This window comes from Verticillium dahliae, genomic scaffold, assembly GCF_000150675.1.
Source record: "Verticillium dahliae VdLs.17 supercont1.3 genomic scaffold, whole genome shotgun sequence".
NCBI classification, from domain to species: domain Eukaryota; kingdom Fungi; phylum Ascomycota; class Sordariomycetes; order Glomerellales; family Plectosphaerellaceae; genus Verticillium; species Verticillium dahliae.
Window position 1 is genome coordinate 1,949,602 of NW_009276940.1, and position 24,039 is coordinate 1,973,640.

General features: G+C 58.8%; 8 protein-coding genes across 8 annotated transcripts; 5 read left to right on the forward strand and 3 right to left on the reverse strand.

Annotated features, from left to right (window-relative positions):
- Positions 1-3,562: 3,562 nt before the first annotated feature.
- VDAG_02261 (uncharacterized protein) lies at positions 3,563-4,806 on the forward strand (the record flags this gene model as incomplete). The annotated part of the gene is made up of 2 exons (XM_009658290.1): positions 3,563-3,637; positions 3,754-4,806. The coding sequence occupies 2 exons, from the start codon at positions 3,563-3,565 to the stop codon at positions 4,804-4,806; spliced, it is 1,128 nt and encodes a 375-aa protein (XP_009656585.1).
- Positions 4,807-5,671: 865 nt separating this feature from the next.
- VDAG_02262 (small s protein) lies at positions 5,672-8,804 on the forward strand (the record flags this gene model as incomplete). Its single annotated transcript, XM_009658291.1, has 3 exons — positions 5,672-5,869; positions 5,941-8,701; positions 8,770-8,804. 3 exons carry the CDS (start codon positions 5,672-5,674, stop codon positions 8,802-8,804), a joined length of 2,994 nt encoding a protein of 997 aa, XP_009656586.1.
- A 726-nt stretch (positions 8,805-9,530) lies between these two features.
- Positions 9,531-11,757, forward strand: VDAG_02263 (uncharacterized protein; the record flags this gene model as incomplete). Its single annotated transcript, XM_009658292.1, has 1 exon — positions 9,531-11,757. One exon carries the CDS (start codon positions 9,531-9,533, stop codon positions 11,607-11,609), a length of 2,079 nt encoding a protein of 692 aa, XP_009656587.1. The 3' UTR covers positions 11,610-11,757.
- An 857-nt stretch (positions 11,758-12,614) lies between these two features.
- VDAG_02264 (uncharacterized protein) lies at positions 12,615-14,970 on the forward strand (the record flags this gene model as incomplete). Its single annotated transcript, XM_009658293.1, has 4 exons — positions 12,615-13,034; positions 13,106-13,181; positions 13,250-13,365; positions 13,420-14,970. 4 exons carry the CDS (start codon positions 12,615-12,617, stop codon positions 14,968-14,970), a joined length of 2,163 nt encoding a protein of 720 aa, XP_009656588.1.
- Positions 14,971-16,073: 1,103 nt separating this feature from the next.
- VDAG_02265 (uncharacterized protein) lies at positions 16,074-17,989 on the forward strand (the record flags this gene model as incomplete). The annotated part of the gene is made up of 2 exons (XM_009658294.1): positions 16,074-16,624; positions 16,747-17,989. The coding sequence occupies 2 exons, from the start codon at positions 16,074-16,076 to the stop codon at positions 17,987-17,989; spliced, it is 1,794 nt and encodes a 597-aa protein (XP_009656589.1).
- An 89-nt stretch (positions 17,990-18,078) lies between these two features.
- VDAG_02266 (Mcg1p) lies at positions 18,079-19,320 on the reverse strand (the record flags this gene model as incomplete). Its single annotated transcript, XM_009658295.1, has 1 exon — positions 18,079-19,320. The coding sequence occupies one exon, from the start codon at positions 19,318-19,320 to the stop codon at positions 18,079-18,081; it is 1,242 nt and encodes a 413-aa protein (XP_009656590.1).
- A 332-nt stretch (positions 19,321-19,652) lies between these two features.
- Positions 19,653-21,458, reverse strand: VDAG_02267 (uncharacterized protein; the record flags this gene model as incomplete). The annotated part of the gene is made up of 1 exon (XM_009658296.1): positions 19,653-21,458. One exon carries the CDS (start codon positions 21,456-21,458, stop codon positions 19,653-19,655), a length of 1,806 nt encoding a protein of 601 aa, XP_009656591.1.
- Positions 21,459-21,859: 401 nt separating this feature from the next.
- On the reverse strand, positions 21,860-23,554 carry VDAG_02268 (chromate transporter; the record flags this gene model as incomplete). The annotated part of the gene is made up of 3 exons (XM_009658297.1): positions 21,860-23,227; positions 23,294-23,341; positions 23,429-23,554. The coding sequence occupies 3 exons, from the start codon at positions 23,552-23,554 to the stop codon at positions 21,860-21,862; spliced, it is 1,542 nt and encodes a 513-aa protein (XP_009656592.1).
- Between the last annotated feature and the right edge of the window lie 485 nt (positions 23,555-24,039).

Consider the following 24,039-nt stretch of genomic DNA (forward strand, 5'->3'; position numbering starts at 1 on the left):
CATCTATGTGGGGTTTGTGACGTTGGTCGTACGTTGTTCGGACAGGGGATTCGATAAAATGCCATCAAAAAGGCAGCCCATGGAGATTTTGAGTTGGATAGACTTGACCCTGACAGTCTCTTTGCCACACACCCACAAACACACCATGGGGACTCCACACCCCCCCAGTACCCGTTAGTTTCGCACCAAGATGGTAATGGGTGCAGTGAGCACTAGGAGGCCAGCAACACTGTGGTACCAAGTAACCTAACCAACTTGTCGCCATCCTCTCGACCCGTCACGTCCGACCACAGTCTTGACTGGTCGAGCGGCTGAACGCAAACTGCCCGGTCTCGTTGGAACAGCGACCAACCTTTGGCCATGCTGGGTAGTCTGTGCCTAGGCCGGGTTCAGTTTACCAAGCGTGCATGTGTTGTGCACGCATGTGTGCACGCATGTGTGCACACACACCAACAAACCGACCGAAACACCAGGCTTTGCCCGGGGCTTCTCCTCCGCCCTGGCCATCGACTTTCTTTTTCCCGTACTCTGCTTTCAAACATTACAGTCCTCCTGGCAGAGTCCTCGGGTTTCAAGTGCCGTTTTCCTCACACGGCTACCGATTGACTTCGTTATGGTGGCGTTCTGCCATTGTGTGCTGGGCGTGCTAACGCTAATAATGTGACGTCAAGTCAAGGGAGCTTGGGGCACGGCTGTGTGCTCTGGGTTTGTGACGTCTTTGCGAAAGGGAGACAGTAGTGCCCGCCGTGGGGAAACGCGATGCAACGAGGCTTTGCTTGCCAGCTTGCCAAGTCGTTGTTTCTACTTCATCATCTGCTGGCACTGCCACGCATTGAAGTAACAGCAACGTGCATTGTTGTGATAGCTCGAGAGAAAAGAGACCCCTCTGCCCTCTTGCCCCATGCTGGACCCATGTCGTTCTCCAGTTATTCTAGAGGTTTCTTTTGGACGGCCGATGAGACGGGGGGGGGTGCGGGATCCCTGTGAATCGTAACGATAGCAGCCACTTTACCGATGGATGCTCTCTGCCGACCCCCACCAACCCTGGGTCGCCATCGCGGGCAGCGGGGACACGCGATTTTCTTTCTTACGCTCTTACGACGACTGCATCTGTTCCTGTTCCTGTTCCGTGTTAGGCATATTCAACGTTGGTTAGATCCTTGGCTTCATTTCATCGCCAAGAGTACCTGTTGCTCCCACTCATTTGTGAACACCATGGGCAGGATCGCTTAAGTTGGGGAGCAAAAACATGCAGCTGCTCGATCCTCGATCCTCGCAGCGAGCCCAGCCAGCCGAGCCAGCCAAAAGTGCGGTCCCAGTGCAACGCCCCAGGATTGTCTGGCGGAGTTATGCCCGGCGGCAACTCAGCGGTGATAACACACCCATCAGGCTGCATATCACCGGCGGCTGCTATTGGGTCCACAAAATCCATCGGCATGCGGACCAGGAAACAGGCCGAATGGACGCGTGTGTTTGGGCCTGTATGCTCCTGTGGTCCTGCGCTCCTGTGGTCCTGCGCTCCTGTGGTCCTGCGCTCCTGTGCTCCCAGGGCGCTCGAGCGGGGTCTCGTACATGGTAGTCCCGAACGGGTTGATTGAGCTGGATCGAGTGACGGGTGGATACTCTGTGATCGGCCTCGCGAGGGCTCGGTCGCTGAGCAGGGAACGAATGAGGTCGAGCGATGAACGGCGAAAACTGTCCGGCTGGTGGTTGTGTGCTTCCTGGCGGACGCTTGCCCAGGTGGTTGGAACGGATGGCAAGCTTGCCAGGGTGGTGGTGAGACGGGCAGCATGTGCCACGATGTGCCAGGCTTGCCAGGCTGGGGGGTCTTCTCATCCTTCGTTATCAGCGCTTTTGCCTTATGTTCCCTTGGAAAACGTAGGCGGGGGTGGGTACGTTCCGATGAACGTCAGAATGTCCGACTTGACGTTTGTTGGCCAAGCACGTCTAGGGTGCGTAGAAGGTAGAAACCACGACAATGGAGTGATTAAAGGTTGACGGGTCCTTGACGAAACGCCTGCAACACACAGCCTAGGCTGAACAGCCAACTGTGCTGGCAGCTATTCTGACATGAGTGCGCAGCCCTCAGAGATGAACATCAATATGCCGTCAATGTCGAACAGCTGGTGTTCGCGTTGAGGGTCGGGCGAGGGACCGAAGGGACGCCTAGTGACAAGGAGATGGCAACGAAGGATCTGGACCCGGTAGTCAAAGCCAAAACATTGAGTTGGTTGCAGTTCCTCTTCACGCCATCTGTGTTCCGGCAAGGTGCAGGTGTCTATCTGTCAAGGCGATGCGTGGGTTGTCGACTGGGTGAAAGCTTACTGAAGGCTGGAGACTAAGGCACCTAGCGAGGGCAACATGAGGATGAGGGGGGGTTATCCGAGTCCGAGTGAAGTCTGCCTGCTTCTCTTCCTTCAGACGGCAGGGACTGCCAATGGCAAGCAGCGGAGGTAATGGTGCCTTAGCTTGCTTACCTTAGGTACCTAGGTACCTGTGGTGAGGAAGATAGAGCCAGACCCCTATCGAGCATATTACTAAGGGTCCTGCACCTCCCCTCCTCCTCCAGAGTTGGAAAGGCCCTGCCCCCCATTGCCTAGAGCGCCCCCCGCTGTGCCGTCCGTTTCTTCTGTGATCCTCCTCAGTTTGGACTATGGACCCGCCAGCCGAACCCGAACGGTAGATGGAAAGCTTCACCCAGTTCCATGATTCCCCGCTTCCGGCCGCGGCACCTGCCTCCCTATCCACAGGACCTAAGGTACTGTAGCTACCACACCAGGGCAGCTGCGGACCACCTGGGCAGGCGCAGTATGCCTGTACTACCTCCTAAAGGCACCTCCACCTGTGGACCCGATGTGCGCCAAAGTCCCTAGCCCACGACCGCACCTCAAAAGCCTGGCCTTTCCAGGTGCTTGTGGCGGAGAGGCTGCCCCGGCCAAGACACGCTAGCGAAACACCCCAGTACTTGCTCGGCGCGCTCACCCACCTCACGGGTCTGATCGAGATCGATCGTCCCAAGGAACGTCGATGCACACTGAACTCTACAAGATCGCCCCCTGCCAGCATCGAAAACGTTGGCGAGTTCGACTTTCCCCTTCCTCCTTCTGTCTCGCGAAACGGCCATAACCCCGTCGTTTGTATTCCCTGCAAGAAAAAAAAAGAACCCTGACTTGCCCTCGCCCTCGCTGTCTCCCCCCCCCCCCATTTATACCAACATAGGGCCCAGACCACCATACTTTGCCTGCGCGTCTGCTCTCCTCAACCTTCTTCTTCTGCCACTTCCGCCACCTCACCACACCACCAACCTTCTGGGTACCAGCCCACGATCAACAAACGAAGTATCTTAGTTAATTAGCAGACTGCTCAATACAGCACAATCGACAAATCATAATCCACAACTCCTCCTTCAGGTCACATCCCGCCGAGCTGCCCACACGGACCATTCTCGGCGTGCCATTGCTGTTTCCGAGCCACCCACGATCCGACGAGAGATCGATTGCTCGTACAAGAAAAGCCATAGATCCCAACAGTCGACGCATCACGTCACAGACTACTGCCCACGATGCCTAAGCGATCTCTCGACGCTAGCAGCACACCTGCAACGATGCCTCCTCCCGAGAAGTCTTCACAGCGAAAGGTACAGAAGCCCTGCCATGTCTGACGTTCCCGTCATCTCCCCCACCTGCTTGCCGCGCTTCACCCAATGCCAACATCGTTTTGGCCATTCCCAATCAGCCACTAACACCACAGTAGACGGAGCGATCCCACGAAGAGAACCAGGAGCGTGCCTACATTGCTGCCTCGAGGCGAGCCGACCGCAGCCTCGAAGCGAGGGTCAAGTCGGCACAGATGGCCAGCGAGATCCACAAGAAGCGAACCGGCAAAGGATTCAAGATTACGGAGCGAATCGTTCAGGCCGAAGAGATGTACGAGGAGGAGGAAGACGACATGCCCCGGTCCTACCGCATGCTCGCCGCGCACCTGCAAACCGGTTCGTCCGAGATGAACTATCGCGTCAACGCCTTTCTGGCCAACCGTGTTGCCATGGCCAGCATGGTGGCCGGACTTCGAAACGAAGACTGGCTGCAGAACCCCATCAACAAGATGTTCGCCGAGTCGTTTCCCGACGTCGGCAAGCAGGCCCAGGCCATGAACCACAGGCTCTCAAACCCCAACGACTCGGCCTACTATGGCCCCCTCGCTGGGCAGAGCGCCCAGCAGCCTCTGAGCCCCATGAGCCCCGCTGCCAGCATATCACCCAACTTTGGTTCTGTCGATTACCACGCGCCCAGCCCGTACCATGCGCCCACGCCGTCGCCCATGTCACCTCGTGACCTCAAGCACGAACAGGTTCGCTCTCCTGTCATGTCGCCAGGAGCCGCTGACCACATGTCTCCCGCACAACCGCACATGAACCCCTACGTTCAGCAAATGGGTCCCACTGATCCGCTGCTGTATGACGACTCGATCTTCACCTCGGAGCTTCCGCTTGACGCCAAGATGCTGGCTGGCCCGAGCCTAGATATGAGCGACCCCTTGGCTCACCTGTTCATGGCCGGAGACTCAGCTGCATCTTTCTATCCCGAGGACCCAGTCTTCACGAAGCCGGAGCAGCGGACACAGACCGCCAAGCCCATGATGTCTACGCAAGAGTACTACGGCGCGACGCCACAGAACCCTGGCTACCCAAGCTTTGACACGCAGCGGAGCACTGCCGGTACGCCGAGCGCTGGACTCGGAGACGACTGGAACGCCTTCATGGACTGGGACAACTGCGACGAGGCCATCCCCGAGTACCGCCCATAGCCTCTGACGGGACTGGAGCACATTGGATTCTGAGGAGCAAGCGATTGATTTTTATTACGAGCATGATGTACGACCAGGGATATACCCCACACACTTATTAGAGTCTGGTTGCATGGATGGTCGGATTTGAGGAAGGGCCACGGCGGGCACATCAAGGGCGCTTTTGGGCGTCTATTTTGGGGATTGGGATTTTATTGTTCAGGGTTGACGACACGACAACGTCCCTCCTCCGCTGTCTGGATATTATTCCACCTCGTCACGATATTTTTGATACCCGAAGAGGAGGGGATTTCTTTTCATTTCTACACGGCCAGAAGATGAGGTCGAGAAGGAACACACGAAAGGGACGTGTTATGCGAGGGATCAAGACGAATCATGCCAACGCAACATGGCTCGCAATATTTTCGGAGCCGCTTGGGCACGCCTATCCATTTAGTAGAGTGAGGAAGAGAAACCCTGTCGAGATAGGACCAAAAAAAGTCATAAAAACACTGAAGCCTGCCTCCAAAAGTGATGTCGGTGGTTTATCCTCAAGGTGTTGCGACGCTGAACACTATTCATCTCAGCGATTCGGCCGTCATCACGTCTTGGCCAGTCCAGGTGATCTACCTGAAGCCTGGTCCTCGTTCACGACCCTCGAACCACTCACTTCACGTGTCGCCGTAGCTGCATATGCAGCCTTCAGCTGTGGCTGACCCACGCAAAGGGCACCAGGTAAGCGCCCGGCAAAGCTCGCCATCTGCTGAACCGTCAAGCGTAGCGAGGCCATGGCATCACTCTCACGGCTCCCGTCCGCGGCTGGCGTCATCGTCATTCTTCAAGAGACCCCCCCCCCCCCAAAGAACAAAGCCTCCCCTCCGAGGAAATGGCAGAGTTCGCCCTCGCGACGAGCATCCTCAGCACCATCGCCTTTGCGCTGCAGCTGTGGACCGACTCGGCCGAGATTCGGAAGAGCGGCTCGAGCATCTCCACGGCCGACTGCACGCGGCAGGCCGAAAGCCTCAAAACCCACTGCGACAGAGTCAAACTGCTGCAGGACTCGGAAGCCGAGCTCGACGAAGCGGTAAGCCCCACCGCGTGCGACGCAGACACGTCTCACGTGCCTGATCCACTGCTGACCGGCATTGCTCCAAGGCCAGGATCAGGACCATCGCGACCGAGATTCATGAGTTTGGAGACGAGCTGTCGACGCGGCTCGCCAGGTGCGCGCTGCCGCCGGGCGCGGGCGGCTGGAGGCGGTATCGCGATGTCATTGCCGTGCTCTGGCGCGGGATGCGCATGGATGCCGACGCGCAGATGAGACGGCTCGTCGCGCTGCGGAATGAGCTCCAGTCGGAGCTCCTCGTGTCGATGCTGCGCAAGGTCAGCGTCGAGGACCTGCAGCGCAAGGCGGCCTTTCGGCGCCTCGACGACGATGTCAAGGCGCTGACGCTGGGTCACCTGCAGGGCCTCGAGGCTGTCCTGACGAAGGTGGATTCCCTCGCCGTTGCGGAGGAGCAGAGACATCAGGAGATCATGGCTGAGCTTCGCAGGTGGGATCCGCTCAGCGCCCATGCCCGTCCCGCTGTGCCTCCTGACCACGACCTCGTCTGGAAGAAGGATATGGTCACGGAGCTGAAGAACAGGTTGTGGTACGGCTCGATCCCGCGGCGCCACGATGCCATTGCCACGGCTCATGAGAAGACGTTTGAATGGATCTTCACTGGGCAGAAGAAGACGCACCAGTCCAACACCACGCTCATGGAGTGGATGACCGGGGGCACCGGTCCGTACTGGGTCAGCGGGCGTGCCGGCACCGGCAAGAGCTCGCTCATGCGCTTCCTCAACGATGATGAGCGAACCAGAGAGGCGTTTCAGACGTGGGCGGGCGATCGCCCTCTCGGCCTCGCGTCTTTCTACTTTTGGAATTCCGAAGCTGCCGGTGACGATCGCCTGAAGTCGCTGACAGGCCTCTATCGTGCGATTTTGTTCACCCTCATCGAACAGCACCCCAGTCTTGCTGACGTGTTCTTCCCTGATCACTTGGTCAAGGGGAGACGATGGGACACGGACTTCCCGACCTTTATTGACATGGCGCAGGGGTTCGAGCGATTCTCGACGGCGAGCGAACTGCCTGTAGCCGTGGGGCTCATCATCGATGGGTTGGATGAGTATGAGGCACCGCACAGCAAGCAAGTCGAGGCCGCTGCCATGCTGCGCCGTTCCAGCGAATCGCCGAACATTAAAGTCATCGTCTCCAGCAGACCAGAAGCTGCCTTTGAGACGGCTTTCAGGGATTCCACAAAGCTCCGTCTGCACGAACTCACCGAGGAAGATCGCCGAACCTATGTACACGACAAGCTCACGGCCGTACCACGACTCCACAGCATAACGACCAAGGAGCAGCAGCTGGAGCTGATAGATCTTGTTGTTGAGAGATCTGAAGGTATATTCCTCTGGGTGAATCTCACCGTGGCAACCCTGGTAGAGGAGATTGAGTTGGCCATGGATATCTCGCGGCTGCTGAGGGTGACCAGCGACATTCCTGGAGGCAACAAGGAGCTTGGCGCCATCTTTGATCACATGTTGCGAAATCGAATCCCGGAAAAACACAGGACCCTCGGCCTCCAACTCATCCAGACCCTGAAGTACGGGTACACTCTGCCTTCGAAACTCATTCCGTGGGTGGAAGGGGAAAGGGTCAGACACCCCATCACCGCAATCTTGTGCTCCTTTTTCGAGGATGACTTGCAAACGACACTTGAAATTCCCGTAAAGCCACTGACAGTAGCCCAAGCTGCTTCCAGAACCGAGATGGCCATCAACATGGTCCGACAGTCCTGTGCTGGCTTGCTGGAATTCAGGGAGTATGAGAGCGAGGCCTTGATAGCGGAACAGCCATCTGTCAAGGCCATGGAGCTTCATTATTTGCACAAAGACGTCTCCATATATCTCGAGACAGCAGATACGGCCAAAATCTTTGAAGACTCGCTCTCGGGTACCCATGGAGACATCCAGGTGAACCTACTCAAGTGCATAGTCAGCTTCATCAGGACCATCTCTGTGGAGGATCCAGCAATCGTCTCTTGGGCAGAATCCTGGACGCTCAATTCGGCATTCTGGCAACTCGTCGAGTACTGCATGCGGCTGGCTCGGGACACCGAAGAGAGGAACCCTGAACAGACCGAATCTCTTCTGGATGCTATGGATCAAGCAGTAAACCAACACTGGCAGCCAGACGGGTTCCTCGTCCCTCTGTCACTTGTCGACTCTGCGTACTGGACGAATCACTTCCCGGTTGACCGCCACTACACTGGAATGAGAGTCAACGAGGTGGATGTCCAGATCTTGACTTTTCTTTCGTTTACCGTCCAACAAGACCTGTTCTTCTACCTGCAGTCCAAGCTGCGACGTCTGGGGCCAGCAGTGCTGCAGGTGCCTGGGAGGCCACTGCTGCACATTGCCTGCGGCACTGATCCAACCTGGTGGCTCTTGCGAGGCAGACGCCCGGCCAGGGTAGTGAAACTCCTTCTCGACCACGGAGCTGACCCTCATGAGGTCTTTGACGGCCAGACGGCCTGGCAGGTTGCGCTCGATGTGACGCGGCGCTCCGCCACGACTTCCTTCCTCGAGCGCAAAGAGATCGGAGAGGTTCTTCTCGCACTAGTCTATGCGGGTGCTGATATACACGCCGTCATCCGCTGGACGGAGAGGCGCAAGATCAGCAAGCGGAACTGGGTCACGGACGAGTTCTCTCGACCCGCAACCCAGCAGATCAGGCTCACCTTCATGGACGGGGAACTCAAGGAGCCAGGTCAATATTGTGACAAGTCTATCGGCGGGACACTGTCCGCAAACGAGGAGCAGATTTTGAAGGAGCTCGGGAGGAAGATCCTGGCGACCATGGCGGAGAAGCGTACGTGGAACATGGCTCTGAGACACAACATCAGGGACACCAAGGCGCGGGTGACTCACGGGGTTCAGAAGCGAGTAATGGCATTGGGCGCGGCATTTTTTAGATGATTCTATATTGCATGCATGCGAGTTCTATTCCGCTTCGAGATCGATGCTTGTTGCCAGTTGCCATTGAATCGCGCCCTCGATTGAGCCGGCGGCGCAATGGAAGTGCATAAGTTGACAACCCCTTTATGGGTAGCAACAGTATTCTGTCATGTCTCAGGAGACTTTGGGTCTGGTGTATCTGAGGGACGGATTTACGATATTGACACTGGACATACTCTTCAAGATCTTTCTAAACGGTGTTCTCTCCGACAAGATTTCTAGATGAGAAAGGCACCACTTTCTCGGCAGTCTCTTTCTCGCCCTTTTGAACCAGCTCGAGAAAACTTCTCTTACAGAGAGAAGAGCTTGTGGTTTCGTCTTGTCTTACGTTCAGCAGCCAAATCTCTCCCCATCGAAACCCTGTAAGAAACTTAACCACCACAGGCTCACGTGGAGCAATGTGCTCAGGGAAATATTCTGGATCAACCCCGGGACCACACGCTAAGCCCAAGGAGGGCCTACGTGGTGCCGAAACCTCGCATCTCAGCCGCAGCTGAAAACACCTTGGATTGGATGCAAGAGTTTGTACATAATGCACGTAAAATCCCGATGATCCTGTCTCTCTGAATTGCGCATCAAGATTCTTCGCCTACCGACTGGAGCTGGACGTTCTTTGTTCCTCATCTGGATCTACTTTCACGCGCCAACCTCTGCCCGCTTGCGGTCCGCTCCCGCGCGCCGCCATGGGGTCGTGTTTTAGCAAGGAGGCTAAAGAGAGCGGGAACGACGGCGCAGATCTCGATCGCCCAGCTCGGCTTCCCCAGGAAAAGGTTGTTCCTGTCCAGCCAACGACCGGCAACGACCATGAACAGCCTCAGGTTACAGCCGATACTGCGGCGCAAGCGCTCACCACAGCATGTGAAGATCCCAACGCGACAGCGGCTGCCACGGCACCGCTGGAGCTTGTCTTTTGCCGGTTCGAGTCTGGCCGCATTGTGAGGAAGAAGCGATTCCTCTCAGAGCCATTCATCGCCGTCTCGCACGTTTGGGGCCCCGATGCCGACTGGGCCAAGGTGGACGGCGTCGATGAGGAGGTTATCGTATCGCCAGAGAAGGCCCTCTTCGTGCAGACGCAGCTACCCGGTCTGATGGGCGACTCCTGGTTCTGGATGGACGTGCTCTGTGTGGATCAGCGCGACGCTGATGCCCGTGTCGCCGTCACGCAGCACATCCCGGCGGTGTTCCGCGCGGCGCAGAAGAGTCTCGTCGTGCGAGAGAGCGCGAGCTTCCGCGTGTGCTGCGCCCAGGCGGCCGGGCCCTCCCATGCGTTCCTGGGCAAGACGAGATACGGCAGAAGACCAGACGACCAATCGTCGGATATCGACTTTACCGACGAGGAGCTGGACGGCCGAGGGAAGCTGCGCAAGCACATCGAGCAGAGCCACAAGGGAGAGTACATGGACGACGGCGTCCTCTCGCGACTCTGGCCGCTCCAGGAAGTCATCCTGTCCGACACGGTCCAGTTTGCCAAGTGCGAGCCTGTGCCGGGCGACGACTTCAAGGGCCACAGCCCCTCGCGGCCGGCGCCGTCCATGGACAAAGCCCTCACGCTCGTCGGCAGCCTCGGCATCCTGGCGCAGACGTGGGACACGTACGCGCTCGACGACGACAGCACCATGTGGCACCGCCTCGGCACGGGCAAGTGGTCCTTCTTCGACGCCTACTTCGGCCTCGGCGAAGCGACGCGCGCCCACAGCGGCAAGGTCTCGCCGGCGGTGCCGCGCGCGCGCGACCTCGGGCTGCACCTCGTCAGCACGCGGCAGACGTCCAAGGGCCGCGACTTCATCCTCGCCATCATGCCGCAGTACCGCTTCTACAGGGTGCCGCCGACGGCGCGCAAGATGTCCTTTTCGGACCTCTTCCTCGACTGCTGCCGCCAGCTGCGCAGCCACGACGCCGGCATCGCGCCGTTCCTCATGGACTCGGAGAGCCCGCTCGACGGCCACGTCGGCACCCTGAGCTGCGGCGTGCCCGAGCCCGTCTGCCTCGGCGACCTCGCCAAGCTTTTCAACGGACCCGTGCAGCGCGCGCCGGAGCGCAGCGTCGTCGAGCTGCTGACGCTGCAGCCGCAGCCGGCGCCGACGGCCGTGGCGAAGCGGCAGGCGCTCGAACTCCTGCGCAGCGTGCCGGACGCGACGCCCGAGGATGCCGTCACGGCCCTCGCCGTCAGCATGACGCACATGATTGTCATTTCCATCTTTGCGAGCAAGACGCTGTGGCTGACGTCGCAGGCCGAGCTGATGCATGAGATTGCGCGCCTGCAGGCGCAGGAGGACAGGGAGGATTCGGACTCGGAGGACGGCCACGACGGGGGCGTCAGCGAGACGTTGCAGAGGCGGCTCGTGTTGGAGGCCCTGCTGCGGACGATCAGCTGGATCGACTGGAACGAGGGCTCGCGGGCCAACGCAGAGGCCATGACGGGGCAAACGGCCATCATCTTCAGGCTGAAGGATGCGCCGTGGGAGATGTCGGCCATGCTCGTGGGCATGGTGAGCTGCGGCATGCCGCTGAGCGCGTATGAGTGGGCGAGGGAGCACCTCGCCGTGGTGCACGTGAACGTGTTCCAGAGATCCTTCATGGCGCTGGCGCCGCAAAAGGTCATGAAGCCGGACACCATGTTCTTCATGAGGCAGGTGGACGACTATGCCATGGGACGTGACGGGGCCATGCCGAGGTTCACGTTGATGGCGATGGATGCCGACAGCGACATTTATATGAATCAGTGCATGTTCCCTCCGGATCTCGCCTTGTCAAATGGATGAGGGTGGGGGTAGTCCTTTGGTTTCTACGCAGCGAGTCAGCAATTATTGAGTTGCAGCTTTTCCATCGCATCTAGCGACCAGACTTGGTATTGAGCAAGGGATCATGCCATAATGTTGTCTTTGCAGAAATATAGACGACCTTTTTACCATTGATCTGCGCACTCTGAGTGTCAGGAGACCCCTGGGGAGCCATATATAGAGGGCTAGTTAGGGGCTAAGGGTTACGAAAACGTATAAAAGGAGCCGTGGAGGGCCAGAGTTCAGACGTATTCCGGCCTCTGACCTAGGTATATTCTATTGCCTGCGGATTACGTATAAAAGACCTCTTCACTCTGCTCTATCCCAAGCACTGACACTGAGTTAGTGAGTTGTGGCAATCCTTGTGTAAACTGTGAAACTCGTGCTAGTCAGTTTCGCACCTTGTATAAGCCTAAAACCACTATCATTCACTAGTCAAGTCCCGTGATCATCATTCACCCAGTCAGTCCCGTGATAGCCTCGCAACTCTATTGTGTGAATTGTGGCAACACTATCATAGCTCATCTCAACACAACAACCGCGACGCGTCAGCCTGGCGCACCTGCCTCCCCACGCCCTCATCTACATTCACCGAAACCGCCTCTCGCTCAAGGCAAGCATGCATATATGAACCCTTCCACGCCGCGGTCTGATAGTCCTGCCCGCTTCTGCTTTTCTCAACCGCACAACCCCGACGCAGCCATCGCCGCGACGACCAAAGGCGCTGCAACCGCAACGGCAACCGCATTCGGCCGAGATCAACAGAATACACACAAGTCAGCGGGCTTGATCGACTGTGTGCTAAGATTAAAAAGCTAGCTCTGGCGGCCTGAGTTTCCGCTAAGTACTGACTTGGTGGGTGACCTCAATGCCATGCAAACCCATCTCCAACGACCAGAGGACCTCGCCATAGGCACCCAGTCGTGGAGAATGTGTATGCACATCTGGACACGGCTGACACAATGTAGGAACCCCTTCACCGACACCATGCCCGTTCCCATGACGGGCGCTGCTGGAGGAATGGGCCCCCCCTCGCACATGGCAATCGACCGCCCGCCTGCCCCCGACGAGATCCCCGAGAGGTTCAAGTTCCCCCGCAAGGACATGAGATGGGAGCCTCCCGCCTTCGTCAAAGACTTGCCCCTGACGGAGAAGAACTTTTGCACAAAGGTCACCGACATCATCTGCCAGGCTGTCGGTCTCGAGTTTTTTGACCGTCTTGCCTGCGCCTGGGCCATCATCCACCACATGGTCGACGTCAGCTATGAGAAGCTCGTCTCGAAGCTCATCATTCACCTGGCCGCCTCGCTTGATCTCACCTATGATGACGGCATCCATCATCGACTTGCAGAGTTGATGAAGGAGATTCGTAGGCCGCGCTACGTTGAGCTCCAGTCCAACGGCGAGGTAAGCACTCTTCTTCCCATACATCGGCCCGCTTGCCTGAGTCGAGCTAATCGTCTTTGCTTTTGGTGTAGCGGCCCGTGCAGGAAATGCTCGGATCGCAGGTTGAGCTCATCGACTTGGCCGGTATCATGGCTTTCAACATCCACGGTGAGCTCTTCCCAGGCTCTTGCCAAGAGACACCACACCCCGCCCTTGAGCACCAAGACACTGACAAGAGACAGAGCGCCAGCTCCGCATGCATGCCGAGGAGGTCGACGCGCAGTACGGATACGTCAATCTGTGCACATTCGCCGGAATGCTCGTGACCAACGGCGCCATCGACCGCTGCGACGTTGCCATCCACATCATGATGCGCACCCTGGAGACCCTCCGCCTGACGGAATAGGACATCGTCGGCGTCAGTCGCTTCATGATTCTTACGGGCAACGCCATTTACCTGCAGATCGTGGCCCCCGTGCACTACGTCACGAGCCCCATCATGAACAGGCTGCATGTCGGTCCGCTCTGGAAAGGCCCGCTCGGTTTCTCGGCCTGCCGCTGGACCTTCTGGTACCAGCGCCTCGGACACGCCCTGGGGTCGGCCAAGCTACCCATGGCCGTGCTCTGGGGCAGGCTGGGCCACCATCACATGCAGGACATTGAGAACACCTTCAGGCGCCAGCAACCCACGCCCAGCTACATTGCTGCACGTGCGGCCGCGAATGGCGCGTCCGCCAACCATCAGGGGCAGCCCCAGTTGGTCGGAGCCGAGTCTGCTCTGCGCCTCCGTATCAGCCAGCTCGAAAGCACTCTGGCGCAAGAAAAGTCGTTCCGCGCCGATGAGGTGCGGTACTACATGCACCAGCTGACCAACGAGAAGACTCGGACCGTCAAGGACAATCCCATTTACCGCCACCACAATGCCGTCACCGAGCTCATCGCCGGCGCCGGATGGGAGGTGGATCCGCACATGAACGCCAAAGGCCTGGAGAACAACCTGATCAAGCTTGTGAGCCTGACAGGCCACTACAAGACCATGATTCTGGATAAGCAGCACCACGAAACCATCAAGAACCGCGTGCAGTACTACAAAGGCCAGGCGACCGCTTTCGAAATCCTGCAGCCCTCGCTGCGTTGGCCATCGGATCCCGCTTCGCAAGCCAATCGAGCGACGCGCGTTGCCAGGGTCATGGAAGCTCTCCCCGACGAGAGCCTGCTGCCGAAGCCGCTGCTGCAGCGCTACCGCGATATCCTCAACCGCGAGCGTGGCGTCATCGACATGATTCAGGCCTTCATCGACGAACAGACTGCCGAGCGAGCCAAACGGCACGAGAGCTGGCAGCAGCAACTCGGCGTGCCCATTACCCATCCCACGTCGTCGGCCGCCCGCCCAGTCTCGGGCCCCAGGACGCGGAATCCTCTCGACAACCTGACGGCGCTCAAGATGCAGCAGGACATGGCCGAGGACAGGGTCATGCTCTACAACGACCTCTTCAAGCGCCACGAGTTTCTGTGCCAGCGCGATCAGCACACAGCCCTCATCCTGCTGCGCCTTCCCGAGGTGCTCCAGATCAGCGGCCGCACCTTTTCGCTGAGCGCCCTCTTGGAGGGCATTCCCAAGCGCGAAGACCTGCCCGCCTGCACCCTCGGCATGGGCTGCACGCTGGGACAGACGCACTGCGAGATGCAATTCCGAGCTCTTCCAGGCCAGCTCAGCAACCCCATCGACGGCCACCTCAACCCAGCTGCTGGCGTCTTTGTTCCGGGCTCGGGAGCTGTGCGTGGTGCTGGTGCTGGTGCTGGTGCTGGTGCTGGTGCCGGTGCTGCCGATTCGAACGCCAATGTTGCCACCAACAGTGGCGCAGGTCCTGCCTCTGCGTCGACCAGGCGCCAGCACCCTGAAGATTCTGAGCAGGACCAGGAACCGAATAAGAGGGTTCGGCTCGCCAAAGAGTGATCAGGATGCCGGATGCTTGTTCTGTGTTGCCAACTCGGGCAAGGTGGCAGAAGCGCGTGGAAGTGCGCGCGGACATGGTATTGATGAAGACAAGGGGTCATTACGGGAGATGTCTGGTGCGGCTCGGTGGATGTGTTGATCGGATCGTTGCACGAGGCATGGCAGAGGTTGCTAAGTGACGAGCCCTTCGTTTGGATGGTCGTCGGGATCGAGGTTTGCTTGGCAGGTATGGCTCGAATTGGGCCTTTGGAGTGCAATGCACTGATAGTTTTGCCGTTGTGTGATCCAGAAGAAATGAGATGGCCGTAGCCGAAAGAAACGCATGGAGAATATGCCGTGATGGTGAAGTGTCAAGTTGCATGTATCCAGGTACCTACCTAGGTAGGTAGGTACCTAAGTACCTAAGTACCTAGCGAAAGGTCTAGGCAAGTGATCGTGCTGTGTGACCAGATCTCGATCACCAGGAGCCAAGGCAGGGGCGGGGCAGGGCAGAGGCAGAGGCAGGTGCAGTGCAGGTGCGGTTCAGGTGCTGCAGGAGCGATTGGCAGAGGTGCGACGGCGATGCCGTTGCCGTCAATTTACGGCTGTGGCGCAGCTCTCTCGTTCTTCTGCCTTCTGCCTTCTGCCTTCTGCCTTCTGCCTTCTGCATATCCCAATGCCATGCCGGGCCATCAAGAGTCGTTGGCTCCTCTCTACCAAGAGCTGACATTGCTCCCAGACTCCTTGCCAGAGGTTCGTCATGAAAGCCTTCGCTGCTGGCAGCCTGGCACACATCATCGTTCATCGGCCACTGTCCTCGTTCTGTTCTGACCCCATACAGGGCACTGGCCACATGTCTCGGACACCCAACCATGCGTGGCTTGGCTCAAGGCTGCCCCTCCGTCTTGGGCTGCCTTGGGAGCAAGACGGAGGGGCAGCCTTGGGAGCTTGGTGGAGGGGGGGGCCACCTGAGCTTGGCCTCTCTCAGCTGACGATGGCGGTCATCTCCTCTGGTCAACCTGCCCTGAAATACCTGGCGTGACGCGCCTCATGGGACTCTCTTTCGACTGCACCTGTTTGAGGTGCCTCCAGTCTTTCCACCGATAGTCATAAAGCCTCGCACCATGGTTCTCGGTCCCTTCTCCCCCAGCGCCATCCTGACGCGCCTGTGGACGCGACACCAACGCCACGAAGAAGCACGATCACAGCGAACGCGAGAGAGGATGGGTTCGACCAAGTTCTTCGGCTCCCAGGTCGGCGGCCAGACCGTCATCAACTATGCCTACACCGATCTCCCGTCGAGATTGATGACCTGGGACATCTACTACTTCTTCTACTACTCCTGGGCCCTGCCGTGGATCGTCCTGCCCCTGACGCCCTCGGACTCGGGCGATCTCGACGAACTGGCCGTGACGCCGCAGAACATCTTTTGCATTGCGCTGCACTTGATCCTGTTCATCCTGCAGCTTGTCTTTGTCCTGTCTCTGCCCGCGGCTCTCTTCTTCCCCATCTGGATGGCCGTCGCCTGCTGGGGGGCTTTCCTCGTCTTCAACTGGGCCTTTTGCCTGCTTCTGAACGGCCCCGACATTGAGTACCACTCTGACGAGAAGTTTGCCGAGGCCCGTCCCGAGCACGCACACGAGCAATGGGTGTTTCTCAACGGCGTGGCTGTCGGGTAGGTTTTTTTTCTATTCTTTTCTATTCTTTTTTTTCCGCTTCTTTTCTTTTCTTTTTTTTTTTTCTCTAGCATTTTCCCCCTTTGCTGTAAACTTGCACGCAACGGGCTGACTGAAGTAGCGACCACTGGATGAAGAACAATCTCAATCGACTGGCGTTGACCTTCCAACGTCCCATCCTCGGCATCCACAACCAGACGTCCGGCATCATCTTTGACGTCTTCGAGTGCCTCATCCAACGCAATTTTGGCTACGCCACGTATGACGTGCGCATGGCCTACCGCATCCTCAAGGACAAGCTGTACGACCCGCAGTATTCCAAGGTCATCTTCATCCTGCACTCGCAGGGCGGCATCGAAGGCGGACTCGTGCTCGATTGGCTGCTGCAAGAGCTGCCCCAGGACCTGCTGTCCAAGATTGAGGTCTACACCTTTGGCAACGCCGCCAACCACTTCAACAACCCGCACCGTCACGTCTTTTCCCAGGCTCTCGCCCAGCAGGACCCGGCTGCCGCCGTGACCATGACGACGACCGAGACGACGCAGCCGACGCCCGAAAGCAGCCCCATCTCGCCGCTGACGAAGGCTCCCTCGTTCGACCGCCGCTCGACAAGGTCCCGCCTAGGCGACATGGCAAACGGCAAGGCCATGACGAACGGCGGGTCCAGGACCAACAGCGAGTCCAAGACCAACGGCACGCCCGAGACAAACGGCGCGCCCAAGACAAACGGCGAGCCCAAGACGGACGTCTCGTCGACGCCACGTTCGAGCGGCCCACCGAGCCTGCGTAAAGACGTCTCATCCCTGACGTCAACGCGCACATCGACCGCCGCGCAGGACCGCGCCCTCGGCCACGTCGAACACTACGCGCACACGACCGACTTTGTGGCGCTCTGGGGCGTGCTGCATTTCTGCACCTCGCTCGCCGCGAACCGCACGATGCCCCGCTACATCGGCCGGCTGTTCGTCCGCGCGTCGGAGCGAGGCGGCCACCAGTTCTGCCAGCACTACCTCGACGGCATGTTTCCGCTTGAGAGAGACCCCGTGACGAACAAACTGACGCGGTGCGCCGAGGAAAACGAGTTTATGGAGAGCGAAGTACAGGTCGGTACCGAGGGCGCGGCGGGGCAGAACGCCCGGGAGGCCTTTGAGATCTCGTGGCTCGGTGACACGGGGTTCGGCAGCGGCGAGGTCGGAGAGCAGGTCGAGGTGCACGGAGATCAGGTCGGCAGGCACCGGCGTAAGGGCGTCGTCAAGGTCAAGGATCTTTCGCGGCTGTGGATGTACCGCAACGGCATGTCACCGCCCGACGGGCCACCGCTGCTGATCCGCGAGAACGGCATCATACGGAACGCGACCATGTAGGCACGAAGAGGACTTTTACAGCGCCAACATGCGACATGCAATACGCTACACTCGACACTCAACGCGCAACCGCGGACTCCACATCCTGCTCACCGCACCCTCCCCCTCCAGGTAAAGTGTTCCTTCGGCGCCTTTGCCAGCTCCCTCATGGCCGCGACGTCTGCAGCATGAGGCCCCTCCTCGCGCAACCCGCACTCCAACGCCAGTCGCGCATGCCTCACAGCGAGACCCTGCTTCCCGAAAAGGCTGTAATTCAGCGCCGCCGTCGTGTACGCCCCCGCCATCTTGCCCTCGAGCCCTTCCTCCTTCATCAGCTCCAGGTATCGCTCAATATCCCCCATCGTCACCTTTGCCGCCACATCACCAAGCCTCGCCTCGAGCGCCTTGATCTCCGCAACCCTAGCATCACTCTCGTCACCAGCAGCACACCGACGACAGCCACACTCGAAGCCCCAAGACCCCGCCATTCGCGCCCTCCTCTCGGCGCGCGGCGCCAGCGCGTCGACGTACGAGATGCTAATCTCCTCCCCGGCCGCAATGTCCTTCGAAGCGAACGCCCGGTGCACAAGGCCCGTCTTGTCCGTCCAGGCCGCGGCATTTGGCCCACAGTCGTGATTGAGCCGTGAAATGGCCGGAAACACGCCGAAATGGTGATGATGCCCGCCCGCCACGTCGCCGCCGACGTCGACCTGGAAGGCGTTCGTCGCGACGATGCCGCGCACCGAGCCGCCCATCTGGCGCAGCAGGGCACGGCGCGCGGCCGCCGGCAGCAGGGCGGGGATCTGGTCGTAGAGGACGGCGGCGTCGGCGGGGGGCCGCTCGAAGAAGGCGCGGTGGACGAGGAGCACGGGCGGCGAGGCGATGAGCGGGGTGCCCGCGGGGATGGGCGCTTGCGCGACGAGGCCGACGCCCTTGCCCGGCATGTCGACGGCTGCGAAGAGGGATTCCGGGAGCGGCGCAGGGGGCGGCGCGGCGGCGAGCGTGTGCTTGAGGTGCGCGAGGGCCGGGGCTGTGGTCAGCAGGACGATGCCGCGGGAGTGGGCGTAGCCGCGGTTGTGATAGAGGCAGTAGGGGCCTATGCACTGTGTGCCGCCGCGCCATTCGTATGGATGTGATGTTATATTTTGGGGAGGTGCTTGTGCGACGGGCGGAGCGTGAGATGCTGCTGGTGGTGGCGGCCAGCGTTGGCAGGCTGGATTTGTGAGAAGTGGTGTTGAAGGACACGCATCCACGACAGGATGGATCCTCCAAGCCTGCTGTGTCAATAGAGTCGCATCTGCTGACACGAGCCCTGCGGCAAGTGCACTAGTGAATGCGACGAAGCCTTTCATTCTAAATGACGAGCGCCACGCGGTGTGTCGTTGAAGTACAGACGAGTTGACAGCGGAAGCTTGAGATGAGCAAGATGGGATGAAGGGCATTCAAGTAGTCGCCAGACTCTGCTGCATACATAGCAATGGGCCAACGCAGCTAAAACACTGCAGCAAGTCTTGCAAGTCTTGGATGCGGCATTGGTCGCCTCCTTGAAACAAACACGGACGTCGATCGTGAACAGGGGCCGTCGCTGACCGAAAACCCGGCTCGGTGTAATTCGGTAAGACCTACTTGATCTCGAGATGCCATTACGATTCCTACGACAGTTCAGAGATGTGAGCTATCCGGCTCACACCGTCTCCTGGGAAGACTCTTTTGCTGGCGGCTTTTCCCAAGCAGATTTATCTGAGCCAGTGTCTTCCCCGGTCCTTTCTTTCGCATCCTTTACCTCCTCTTGCTCTGGCGCCTCGCCCGTCTCGTAGCCCAGTGGTCTCGCGAAGCTGAACCACCGTAGCAACGTGGGCACATACGCCCGTACCATCAGGAACTGCAAAACATACCTCATCATCTGCAGGACGAACACGCAAATGTCCCTCATCCACTCGTTGAGGTCCGTCCGCAGCATGATGCCCACATTCTTCCACACGGCCCTCTCATCCGCCACCTGATCAGCCGTCAGCCGCAGGTCCGCCCTCTCGACCCGCTGCCGCAAAAGACTGTAGTAGCCCTGCGCCACCTCGCCCAGCACGGCCTCGAGCGCCCTCCTGTTCCGCGGGTGCCAGGCCTGCGCCGCCCGCGCGAGCGCGTTGCCCCGCCGCCGCAGCAGGTGGTTGACGGCCGCGGCCGGCGGATACGCGAACAGCCCGTCGAGACACTGCCCGGCCACGACGAACGGGGCGCCCTCGACGACGGCGCCGCGCCGGTGCAGCGACGCCGGCCGCTTGAACTCGGCCACCGAGTAGCCGCACTCGAGGACCCGCGGGTCCGCCGGGCGGAAGAACAGCACCTGCATGGCCGTGAAGACGTTCTTCGTCCCGCCGTCCGTGTACGAGACGTAGAAGCTCGTGCCCATGTCGTCGTCGTCGTCGTCGCGCACGGGCTCGGCCGTCGCGTTCGCCGGCGTCACGCGCGGCTGGTCGAGCCAGCGGCTAAAGTCCACCAGGCTTCCGATGCGGTGCAGCGCGAACGGGTCCGACGGCAGCTTCAGGTCGCGGAAGAGATAGCGCGTCGTGACGTCGTAGCAGTTTGTCGTGACGTTGTTGGAGTACATCAGACCCTCGAGGTCGCGTGGCGCGAGGTACGAGGGGAGGCCTAGGCGAGTTGTGTTGAGCTCCGAGAAGAAGGTGGTCGTGGCGAAGCCGAGGCCCTCGGTGGCTGTTGTCTTGAAGAGGTTCTGGCCAAGGCGGAAGGGCTTGTCGTCTACCTGTTCCACGTCTCTGGTGATCTCGCCGTGTCTCGAGCCCGGGCGGTGCCGTGGTGACGACGAGTATCGCTGGCGTATTTTCTCCGTGCTTGTCTCGAGGAGAGCGTCGAGTTCGTCGAGCTGGTCGGCCGCAAGGTAGAGGGCGCTGTTCCGGAGAAAGGTCGGTACAGGTTGGCCCTCGACTCCATATTCCGGTTCCGCCGCACGGTGAGGATTGGCGATCCTCTCCTGCGTCAAACCGTAGTAGAAGGTTTCATTGAGGACGGAGAGGGGATATGAAGGCCCCAGGGGCACGATAGTCCCTCCCCAGGGCAGCCCAATGGTCGCCACGATGACGGCGATGATCGTCAGTGCAACGGGAGCAAGCAGTGCCTTCCTCTTCGCTGGGCTCTGTCGCTGCCAGGCGGGCCATCGTGAACGAAAGATGGGACGGAGCCGCAATCCTTGGCTCAAGGCGTGGGCTTCAGACAACAGGAGAAACTCTTCGCAGGTCCTCGCCATGCGGACCAGGAGATAGAAATACGCCAGGCCAAACAGGCAGCACATGACAACCCACAAGACCGGGTCGATGTGCTGCCAGTCCGACCCCATGGTGTGGTATCCGCCGGTCACCTCATGCTCCCTTCTTGCGGTGGCCGCGCGGAGGACGGTGAGAGATTTGGTCAGCAGCGGCACGGCGTCGATGGCGTAGAGGCCAATCTGGCACTGGCAAAGGAACCACGTATAGCCCATTTGATTTCGCTATCGCACACTCATGAAGCGGAGACCAAGGAATATGTCGCTACATCCGGTCGAGAGAACGAGGAGCATCAGCTTTTTCTCCTGGTTCGCTGCTAGTGGAAGTGGTTGACTTTATCGGCAGCGAGGTGCCGGAAGGATAGTTCTCACGGCACGGCAGCAAGGTGCCGGATTGCTCAGGTGCAGCTTGGCGACGAAGCGAAATTGGCCTCAACTGAAGGCGCAGCAGCTTGTGATCTCGGTAGGCTCGGTGCATGATTCTTGTATTTCGATCAGAAGTCCAGGCATGTCAGCCCCTACTCAATGCATCTCGCCTTTTGCTCGTTGACATTCAAATCGTTTTGAGTATCAAAACCCATGTAGAATGCTCTGCTGTTGGAACAACGTCGGACGCGCTACGCCGTGACGACGCCGTACCAGGTTAGCCCGAACACGGCACCCATGACGATGACAACGGGCGGATTCACGCCGAAAGAATACCCAAAGACAAAACTCGACGCCGTGACGACCACCCACCACGGTTCCTGCGCCAAGCTCGTTCCCTGCTGGAAGTCTTGGTCAATGTAGCCAATCTGCCACAACCTGTAGACGGCTGTGTATATGAGCCCGACGGCACCGGCATTGACACCTCTCAGCAGCGACTTGACCCATCTCAGACCACGGATGGCGCTCCAAATGCCCATCGTTCCGTGTACGGTGATAAGGCCTGGGGCAAATATGCCGATGTAACCAAGCACCGCGCCGGCGGCCGAGTTGTATCCTCCGTTGATTGCCGTCAGTGCGCCGAGGTAGACGGCGAAGTTGAAGTTGGGGCCCGGAAAGCTCTGCTGGATGGCGAGGCCAATGAGGAAATCGCGGGGGCTGACCCAGCCTTCGGCGACAACGTACTCTCGCAAAAGAGGGATAACCACGGGACCTCCGCCAAAGATGATCGTTCCGGCGAGGTACATGTTGGCGAAGAAGCTGTAGAGAAGCGGTTTCGTGGGCAGCACGCCGCGGAGGACCATGACCACCGTGAACGTGATGAGAAAGAAGACAATGATTGCAAGACCGACGGCCCAGGAGAAGTCCAGAACACGCTCTGTCGGAACCACCCTGGGCTCTGTCTCGGCTTCGGAGCGTTGGTTCTCGGTAATGGGGAGGGTACTGGCCGCATCGTTGCGGCTCGGTGGCGCCTCGTGCTCCCGCGAGACAGCGTCACTTCTATCGTCCCGTTGCGATTCCGGTAATTCCATGGACTCATTCTCTGGGGCGCGGCTCTTTTGTCGCGGATTTTTGACCAGATCCAGCACACCTTTGGCGAGGGGGTGGAGCCAGCGAAAGTCGTGAACAACCGTAACGACACCTGCCACAAACATCAGGAGGGGGAAATACCACAAGGCGTTGTAGAGGATCCCAGCTGCGCCTGCGACGAGGACAATCATGCGGGTCAAGGGATCAGTAATGGCCTTTTCTGATAGTTGCACCGCTGCAACAGCGATAATGCCCACGGTCGACGCGTTGAGACCAGAGAGCAGGGCGTAGACCGGGCCAGGCAGAGAGTCGCCAATGTTGGAAATCCCGACGGAAAGGCCGTACATGCCGAGAGCGCCAGGCAAACTGACAATCACATCAGCACACGCGCGCGAATGGTGGCCATGTCGGGTTGAGCACAGTACCTCCAGATGAGAAACCCCAGCAAGGCAGACAGGAACCCATCGTGGATCAGGTTGATGCAGTAATGCATCTTGGTGCTGCCAGGTCCAGAGAAGGCCTGGCACACGCTGAAAAGCTCTTGGTACTACATGATTATTTAGGACTGATTTCGACTGGCACGTCGTTAGACTTACGATTTGTTCATCGATCCATCCCAGCTTGACCACGAATTTCTCGCGGAGCTACAAGAAGGACATCCCTTAGCATCTGACGCCTCAAGCTTCCTGCAATCTCTTCCATTAGGGAGTTCTGCAGCGACTGAGACTCACAATCTTGAAATGCACTGGCGGGCCTCCAAAGGCAGTGAAGCCCAGATGGTAGTTGGTCCTGAATGTGCTCCATAATCTCTTGGAGACCTGGGCGTTCCGCCAGCTTGTGCCTCCCCGGATTGCCATGACCTTTCCTAGGGACCTAGATTTCCTAGGGACCTAGCGATGCGTATGCGTACGTCCGAATAACAATAGGAAATAGGGTTGAGAAGGCTTGCTGCATTGGATATCGGACCGCATCTGGTGTTGGGGAGAAAAAAGAAGGCCGCATCAATGAGTTGAGATGGCATTGGCCGCCTGTGGCTGAGTGCTAAGTCCTTAGACCAAGTCCTTAGACCATTCAGCCTGCGTCGATATGCCAATCATGAGTGCAGAGCAAAGCACGTGGAATGGCGCATGCTTGGCATCACGTGCGGCCTTGGAGAAATTACTCCCTGAGCAACCATCACTCTATCAGCTCGGAGGTGGATGCTCGTCTGTTGTATGCCAAGATGTGTGCTGACCTTGAAGCAAATGCTTTTCATGTCGCTGGGTTTGACATCTGTCAAGTCAACGACAACCTCACCAGTGTCCAGCCAAGCAGGTGAGCGAATATGTACGGGACCGACATG